The sequence below is a fragment of the Bemisia tabaci genome, chromosome 2, assembly GCF_918797505.1.
Source record: "Bemisia tabaci chromosome 2, PGI_BMITA_v3".
Classification (NCBI taxonomy): Eukaryota; Metazoa; Arthropoda; class Insecta; order Hemiptera; family Aleyrodidae; genus Bemisia; species Bemisia tabaci.
The window spans coordinates 17,663,236-17,672,501 of record NC_092794.1 but is presented as its reverse complement, the minus strand read 5'-3'; the positions used below and the strand labels follow the sequence as shown (position 1 = coordinate 17,672,501).

At 39.3% G+C, this 9,266-nt stretch overlaps 1 protein-coding gene across 1 annotated transcript; it reads left to right on the top strand.

Moving 5' to 3' along the window:
* Window positions 1–4,964: 4,964 nt before the first annotated feature.
* Window positions 4,965–9,046, top strand: LOC109030492 (uncharacterized). The gene is made up of 3 exons (XM_072295986.1): window positions 4,965–5,159; window positions 7,231–7,896; window positions 8,374–9,046. Exons 1-3 carry the CDS (start codon window positions 4,965–4,967, stop codon window positions 8,875–8,877), a joined length of 1,365 nt encoding a protein of 454 aa, XP_072152087.1. The 3' UTR covers window positions 8,878–9,046.
* Window positions 9,047–9,266: the final 220 nt, after the last annotated feature.

Here is a 9,266-nt window from a genome sequence, read left to right as displayed (position 1 = left end):
TTGCAACTCAGCGTTCCTACAGTGTATCAGATGGGCTTAAAATAGTTTGGGCGGACACTCCAGAGATATACGTGTATAACTCATCGAATACTGGAGGAGTATTTGTTAGGACTTATAGATGGGGTCGCCGCCTCAAATTCTTATTTTTTATTGCAAATAGATTCATTGAAAAAGAGTTCAGGATATTTGAATAAGTTGTTTTCAAAAAAGAGCAGATCCATTTCTCGATGAGTCCTAGTTAGCATGCCCTTTTTTGCAAGCTAAGGCTCATGCAAAAATGGATTTGTTTTCTTTTGAAAACAACTGAGTCATTTGACAATACCTATTTCCGAATTAGCAGTTTTAAGGAAAAACCCATGAAAACTCCAATTATGTGATTTAAAATTTTGATTCGAGTCAGATTCGAGTGCACCCATTTTTTCGATTCTCTGAGCGTCAAGTATAAATTTGCGACAACACCATTTCAAATAGTAATAAATGTGTAATTTTAATCTGCTCTTGTTTTATTTTTTTAATGAGATAGGTATACTAATCAGCATATTCTCTAGATATTTTCTATAACCTTTTTTCACTTAATTTTAATTACTCGTTTTATTAATATTCCCAGCAAATTTTAAAGATATATCTCGGTTGTTTTCCTGTTAAAAAGTAAAAGATAACCAAGGATTTTTAAAAAGCGCAATACGCAGTTTTGTCACTTCAGCCATTTAAAAACTGTTCAGCAATGCATATAATGGAACCATGGACGCAATTTTTTTTCCCTTGATTTGTTTGAGTTCTCCGTATTGAGCAAAATATTACTACTTAATGTAAACAATCTATTAGCCTTTAGGAAACCTCTTTTTCCAAACAAATTGATTCGTAAGACACTAAAAGTGCCTTTTGATGCTAATTTGCCTAATTTTCACACGAAAGAGGGAAAATCAGTGAAAGCTTCAGTCAGAAACGCTTGAGATTCGCCTGGTTAATATGCAATTTGCAATGGGAATGTGGCAACTGTGAAAAGTAGTTACTCTCTTTCGTGGGAGGAACCAGGAATCAGGAGCTACTATTTCTGGCTCACACTGGAAAAAAAACACATTGGATCGAGAGCCCAGACTCTAAAAACATTGGCAAGAAAAAATACTCTTGATTCAATCGGATTTTTGCTTAAATCAAGAACCAATCCTCTTAATTTGAGCGGATTTCCTTTTGATTTAAGCAAAAATCTGATTGAATCAAGAATATTTTTTCTTGTCAATGTTTTCAAGAGTCTGGACTCTAGATCCAATGTGTTTTTTTTTTCCAGTGCATTCATAGAAGAACCTGAATGCAAAAAGAAACATGCTGCACGTACTTTGTTTCTAAAACGAGCTTGCAACAGCAGTTCCTTATTGCTAAATGCTGTGAATTTTGCTTCCTATCTCATAAATTCTGCTCAATCACAATTTATAACCCCACATAACTTCACCGGCAAAAATCGGCACAGATTATTGAGTCCCTGCTGTATTACGCGGCAAGACATGAGTATCATTAGCTCAGTTCATCAAATTGCACCTCTTTTTCTGAGAGTCAATTAGTGAATCACGGGCTCCTGGCCAAACAATCTCTCTGACGTTGGTTCAACGTAACACACATAAACTAAGTAGGTGGAGTAGTGGCTTTTTTGCGCTTAAGCCTGAAAGTTACTGAACTTAAAGAAATACTTCCTAGTAGCACAGCCTTTCCACGATTTACATTTGCATTCGATTTCAACCGATTTAAACGATGTACAGTGCAAAAAATATAATCTGTGCTTGACATAATCAAGATAGTCTCTCCAAAAAAAAAAAAGCCCAAAGAAATGTGAGAGAACATTTTCATTAAAGTGGGAAACGCTTTTTTCGCACTTGGATGTAAAATGGGGAAATTTTTAAAGCGGGTAACGTAAAATTTCACACAGGAAACTTCGATGAGAAAAAATATACTAAGGTGTTTAATTTTGCACCCTATCTAGTGGTCGGTGGCGATTCCAGCAAGTTGGCAAAACTTGCAAACTTGCTAGTTGGCAACATTTTTAAAATGCCCTTTAAATCCATTGAATGTATAGATTCTAGGTGAGACAGGGCTGGCTCACCTAGGATCAATTGGGCTACATTTTGCGATTAGGACCTACAATTTCTTTTACATCTTTAAAAACACTTATGTGCATAGGGAAACTAATAGTGCTTAAGTTGTTTCTAAACTGAGTCGAAATTGTAGTCCCTAATTGCAGCCTACTTACAAATATAAGAAATGTTCTACTTCATTTTTTCAAAAAATTCTAGTCTACATAATTTGAAAAAGTCTAGAAATTGCTATATACCTTTATGAAAGCAAGAATGTCAACATTGAATGTGCACATCAATGCTAGCTCAGTACTCAATTGGAAAGAAGTTGAAAAAAAAAAGAAAAAGTAAACCGATCTGGACATTAGATCAATTCTTTGACCCAATATCGTGAAAAGCTCACAGATAGACCATATCTTTACAACCTTAAAACAATTTTCGGTGCGTCAATCCCCAAAACGCGGCGGATCTACCGTAAAAAAAAAAAAAACAAGTAATGAATTGTCATGAATTGACATACTGGACAACGGTGCGGTGCAGTAAAGTGAAATATAAAAGTTGAAATAGAACAGTTCAACTTATTGCAACGGTTCTACTGTGGCCATCGGGTCATTGCTCTTGATCATGAACCTCAAGGTTTCGAGTTCAACGATACCGCTATCTCAGACAGCTGCATTTCATTACTTACTTTCAGCGTCAAATCTGTTACCTTGGATCAACCGAATCCGATCAATTGATTAGGTTTGGAAAATGAACTTTTTCAATGAGTGACTGTGTTGAATGCTATGAAAAATGACGATGTTTATGATATGGACGCCAGCGCCAAGCCTTCAAAATTTGAAATGAATTTTGCTAAAATATTTTCTCGAAAGTCACAAACTGAGATATTTTTTCTGCATTTCAGCTTCATTAATTTGCTTTTGATTTTACAGTCACTTCTAAATTTATTTCATTATGCTACAATGGCTACACAGTTTTCGAACTAACCAATTTGCAGCTAAATTTTACAACAGCATGTCCAGGTCAACAAAATTGATAAAATTCAAAGGAAGGGTTTTTTATGTTTAGACCGCATAAATATTTAAAAGTTTAAAAAACTTGCAATACTTTTCTCAATGCCACAATGCACTTAGAGGAAATGTTTTCTTTTGACAACAAACTGTAGTCAAAATTTCTTAATAAAATAACCTTAATTAACCTAACATAAAATGAAAATCTTACATGTATTTGATGGGTTGGAATAACAGGAATTTTATCTCATTGTTAGTTTGCAACTCTCGCTCAGTTAGCGAAAATTTCTTTTTGCAGTTTTTTTTCTATGATGGAGAGAAAAAACTACTGTTGCCTACTCCTTAAAGTCTCTAGGAATTTTGCCCTATCTATTGAATATTATACCGTAAAAATATCAGGGGATGTTCTGTATGGTTATCAGCTATTCCTCAATGTATGAAAATAGCAGGAATTTCAAAACATCTTGGTGCAGTAATATTGTGAAGAGACTTTAACGCGGGGTTATAAAAATAGAAAATCAAGGATAACTCGCTGGAGGCTAATCTGAAGGCAGAAATTTGCTCCAGTAAGAAATTATGACTCTAGTAAAAATTGATCGTGAGAATGGTCGTAAAATGTGTAAAACAATTCAGGGGCTTGGAGGACAAGGCGCTTGAGTGCAGTTTTTGAAATAATGTCGGTTACTTTTTTTTTTACAGCGTATTGGACATTGTTATTGATTTCACAGAGATTTCCACGGGTTCCGCATTAAGGATGAAATCACCGAAACAGACAACACATCAACAATTATCTGATTTGTATAAAAACGAGACATATGAGAAAAAATGAAATTTGAAATAAAATTCGTCGATTTTCAATTATCCAAACGAAATCTGTGAATTTTTCGGATGTTGATGTTATGGAGAATTTGCATGCACATTGCTTCATTGGAAAGTGCTCGAAGAGCTGATTTCACGGTATTTTTTATAATTTTTCTCTGACATGCGAAATGGTATAAACATAGATTTAAAATTGATAAAATGCACCGCCTAGTGACGTCATCTGGCGGCATTTCCTATTTAAACACACGTATTCCAGCAGATTCAATAATTTTGTCATATCTTCTCTAATAATTGTTCAGTTCATGAACCAAGGGTATCCCCGAGTTCAGTTCACTCAGTAGTTTCCACTTAAACATGAAATTCATAAAATTTCAGACATCTGAAAATTCTCTGTTCGACAAAGAACGGAGGCTTATCTCAATAAAATTTCCCGCCCAGACGCTACTGAGCCCATCCTCTCAAAACTTCATTTGAATCAGTGAGAACGAAAACACACCAACTCGAAAAACTGAAAATAATCAAGACAGGCACAAAACTGCACAGAAGGTGAAGATGTTAGTCTGAGAAAAAGATTTTTAGTGCCGAAAGACAAGTACTCAAGGATACTTTACAGATGAAAGTTGGAACAAATGCGCTAACTTCAATGATCTTTATAAATTCGTCACCTTCCAGGCAAAGTATCACAAGCGCCATGCGACGTTTAAAAATTTCCGCCGCCATTTTATTTCTTTACCGAGAAATTGTTGGTTGAATCTGTTTGGAAATTTCACTAAATTTTATCGGCAGCACAAAGAAAATTCAGTGAAATTTTCGGACAGCTTTGTTGAACAATTTCTCTGTAAAAAAATAAAATGGCGGCGGAAATTTTTAAACGTCGCATGGCGCTTGTGATACTTTGCCTGGAAGGTGACAAATTGACTGTCTTTAATGAAAATTGAACATTTTCAGGTTACCGAGTTGGTGCGTTTTCGTTCTCACTGATTCATTTCTGCACTTCCCTATCACGGCAGCACTGGGTGTGAAATCAAAGTTAGGACCGTCGAAAAAAATGTTCTAGAGCGATCCGATGAGGGTGTCCGGTCCGGTGCGGCCGACGCTCGGCTTTCTCCGCGGTCGAGAAAACGGCGAAAATTTTCCTGGCGAAGAAATTGCCCTCCGAGCCGGGAGCCGAAGGTCGCCGGCTTCTGCCGGACCACACCCCGCAGGGAGCCGGGAGCTTTTCAGTATAAAACAATCCCACCACCCGAGGAACAGCACACTTGTACAGTTAGCTCACTTAGTTAAACATTAGCGCGACGACTCGGCAAAATGTTTAAATTGGTAAGTTTTTATTCCATTCCCTTGTTTTGTAGAGTTGTTCAAGTGCGGCACCTGTTGTCAAATTTAGCGATAAAAAATTGTATGCGTGGACGGGTTGGATGAATCGGTCGCGAGTCCCCTTGTTTTGATGAAGTGGTTAATTAATTAGTGGCAACATTGAAATTTTTTCGAATTCGTACCATCACGCCTGCCTAAATTTGGACTACATTTTGCAATTTGGAACTATAATTTCAAGCCCGGTTTAAAAACAACGTATGTGGCATTAGTTTCCCTATGCACATAAGTGTTTTTCTAGATGAGTCAAAATTTGTAGTTTCAAATTGCAAAATGCAGTTCAATTGATATTCACTGTGCTTTACCGGGTGTAAAAAATATACACTGCTACTTTGGGGCTCCGGATAATTGTGTGTCGGTTTTTTGACAGCTCCATGACTGCACTGCACGTATGCCCACATGAGTTGATTGATATCATTTTATTTCATCATTTATTGAAAATTTTAAGAAGCATTTGTTTTCACTTTGAGGAATATCGCACTTATAACAAATTCGGGTCATAAAAAAACTCTATTTTTTGATCTTCCAGTTTTCAGTTTTTGGGGGTTGATATTACATTTCAAGGTTAGGTACAACCATGAAAGTAGGGGAAAGATTTGTTTTGGGGTTACCTTGATATGAATTCGAGTCTGTAAACCATTTTTATGAATGCATCGATTCTTGTAAAGTGTTATTGACAAAAGGAGACTTAAAATTAAAAACATTGGTCCTGTCTTAATGTTTCGTTAAAAGTGTTTTTATATAATCTCAAAATTCACACCTACAAAATCTGGAGCAAGGTATTTAGTTTATAAGTGAGTCATAAATTTTAAAATTCAGTTTGAAATCTTCCTTTTCTTTAGAATGCTTTAAGATTGTTTAAAATCTGAAGTGACTGACCGAGAGCTGCTCTTACACTTATAGTCTAAATGCAAGTTTCCATGAAATGCCTGCGCTTAGATTTTCATTGAGTGGTGCCTTAAATTTTTTCGTAATGCCCTTTCATTTCATAAAAAAAATTTCATTGAAAAATTCCGAGATATTTCAAATTGCATCGCATGAGCTGTTTTATATTTAAAAAGTTTCAGCTTTTATAATATCGGTGACAATCGCACATAAATACACAATTTAAAAAAATATTTAAAATAATCAAATTGTCCTCCCCCCCCCCTAACTCAAACTTAAATGTTTTGTGTTGGCTCTCTTTTTCTACTCATCCTTAATTTGCGTTTTTAGGATTAAATAAAAGCCGGATTAATGCACTGAAATAAGATCGCCTCTCTTGTACCGTGGACAAGTATTTAATTCTTTCCCCGAGAACTTTCTTACTTTTTCAATACGTCATTACCCCCGAAGTGGACTAGTCAAGTTTTTGTGCCTCATTTGAAGGTGACAGAATGTGTCACTATAATACTCATATCTTGATCCTTCATTCTTTAAATCTTCCTTTAGTTTAGATTGTTATCGGTTGACTCTTGCTGCTAAAAATGTCCTAACATTGAAAAGATTCCATTCTTTACCTGTGTGCGAAAATCGTTCTGAAATTGTCGTTTTTTCAAAGACTCTTAAAAAAACTAGATTTTCTTGATTCCTCACTACGGAACCCAATCGTTCAAGAAATATCTTGTTTGTGGCTGCGGAAAGGAGATGTATAAACGCCTATTTGACCATTTCTCTTACATTATCCTATACACCCTCCCCGGCAAAATTGTTTTATAGGCCTAAGGGCATTTTAAAAAGTAACAATAATAAAAAAAAAAACAATAAATTGATAATAAATGTGTTATATTTCAAAAATGCAATCTTTCAAATTGTTCGGCATATAAATGTCTGATCTCTAAATCCTCTTGGACTATACTTTGATATCGAACTAAAATTATCATACTCCTCTTGTCTCGATACAGTTGAAAATTTGAGTCCCAAAATTTGACCAAATACTCTGTTATTGCAGGTTGTGTTCGCTTGTGCCGTAGCCCTAGCTTCTGCTGGTGGTGTCTACCCTGCCGGCACTTACGCCGCCGGCGCTTACGGCTACGCTGCCCCAGCTGCCATCGCTGCCCCTGCTGCTTACGCTGCCCCAGCTGCTTTCGCTGCACCAGCCCCAATTGCTCCTGCAGTTGCCGCTGTTAAATACGCCGCCCCCGCTGCATACGCCGCCCCCGCTGCATACGCCGCCCCACGCTGCCATCGCCGCCCCAGCTGTAGCTGTAGCCCCAGCAGTCAAGTACGCCGCCCCCGCTGCCATCGCTGCCCCAGCTGCCTACGCCGCCCCCGCTGCCATCGCTGCCCCAGCTGCCTACGCCGCCCCCGCTGCCATCGCCGCCCCCGCTGCCATCGCCGCCCCAGCTGCCTACGCCGCCCCCGCCGTAGCCGTCGCGCCCGCTGTCAAATACGCCGCACCAGCAGTAACCATCGCTCAAGCCCCAGTTGCCACCCACATCAAACCCGCTGTCACCTACACCGCCAACCAACAAGTCGGAACTGAAATCCAGAAGACCGTCCACATCGCCGATGTTCCCCAAGTGACCGGATACAGCCAGAGCATCATCAAGCCCAACTTGGGACTCCTCGCCACCCCACCCTTCCAGTACGCCCAGAGCCCAGTCGTCGCCGCTGGCCGCAAGGTCCAGACCATCATCCCCCAGGTAAGATACACCGAGACCTAACTTATTTGACCTGCATTGAAAGAGAAAAAAAAAATTTCAAGAAGTTTAACTCTTACAGAATTATTAACACAAATTAGCATGAAATGTGACAAACACTAAAAAATATTGAAAAAATTTCTAAAAGCTTATTTTTTCAAGTCGAAAAAGACAAATCTCAAGGAGCAATTCATAGACAAGAAAACGAATTGAGATTTTCTAAAATATAATAAAAAAAACGTGTGGAACTTCTTAACGTCTAAAAATTCGAGTTCAACTTGTGTCCCACCATTAACTTTCAATTTTTTTGTTCCTTCAGTGAATGAACTTGTTCCATCAAGGACTCAGCCCGAATTGATTCACCCCTATGAATTGAGAATTTTAATCCTAAAAAATAGCATATTGCCTCGCGAAAAGCACACATTTTAGATGACAGTGTAGCCTTTTGTTCAAAAACTAATTTTCCTTTTTTTTACACAGGAAACCCGTGTCCAACCCGAAGTCCATGTCCAGAAAGTGCCCTACGACGTGCCCGTCCCCCGCCCCTACGTTGGAGAAGTTGAGGTCCGCACCCCAGTTGTCCAGGGCCCAACCCCCGTCGTCCACGAGAAGTACCCAGTCCAGGGCGCCCCCATCGTAGCCCCCGCTAAGGTCGCCGTCCACGACATCCCCACCCCAGTTGCCGCTGCTCCAGTTGCTTACGCCGCTGCCCCAGCCGTCGCTAAGGTCGCTTACGCCGCCGCCCCTGCCGTAGCTGCCCCAGCTGCCTACGCCGCCGCCCCTGCCGTAGCTGCCCCAGTTGCCTACGCCGCCGCTCCTGCCGTAGCTGCCCCAGCTGCCTACGCCGCCGCCCCTGCCGTAGCTGCCCCAGCTGCCTATGCCGCCCCCGCTGTAGCTGCCCCAGCTTACGCCGCTAAGTTGGCCGCTCCTGTCGCCTATGCTGCCCCAGCATACGCCGCTCACGGAGCCTACATCAAGAAGTAAATCTCATACACCTGTTCACCAGCAACCTCTCTTCCCTGCTAGATCTTCATCTCCATTACTTGAGTTCCTATTCCGGCCTTTTGTTGACCAACAAAAGCCCTAGCCGAAAATAGTTTTTAAATGTTTTCTTTTTTTTCTCACAATAAAACTGACTGTTGTGCCAACTTCAGCGTTGTCTCGTTTTTTCTGAAAGTAGATGTAGTAGGATCTCTATTTATCATAAAGAAAGCATTATAATTGATTCGATGCCTTCAAGGCAAAATCTTACAATGCAATTATACCGTTAAGGGCGGGTTTTGACAAAATTTTAATCGCTAGATATTTGCTTTCACTTGAACTTAATTTTAGTGCATCTAGAAAAGTGAGGATATGAGAGTTAAGCGATGTAT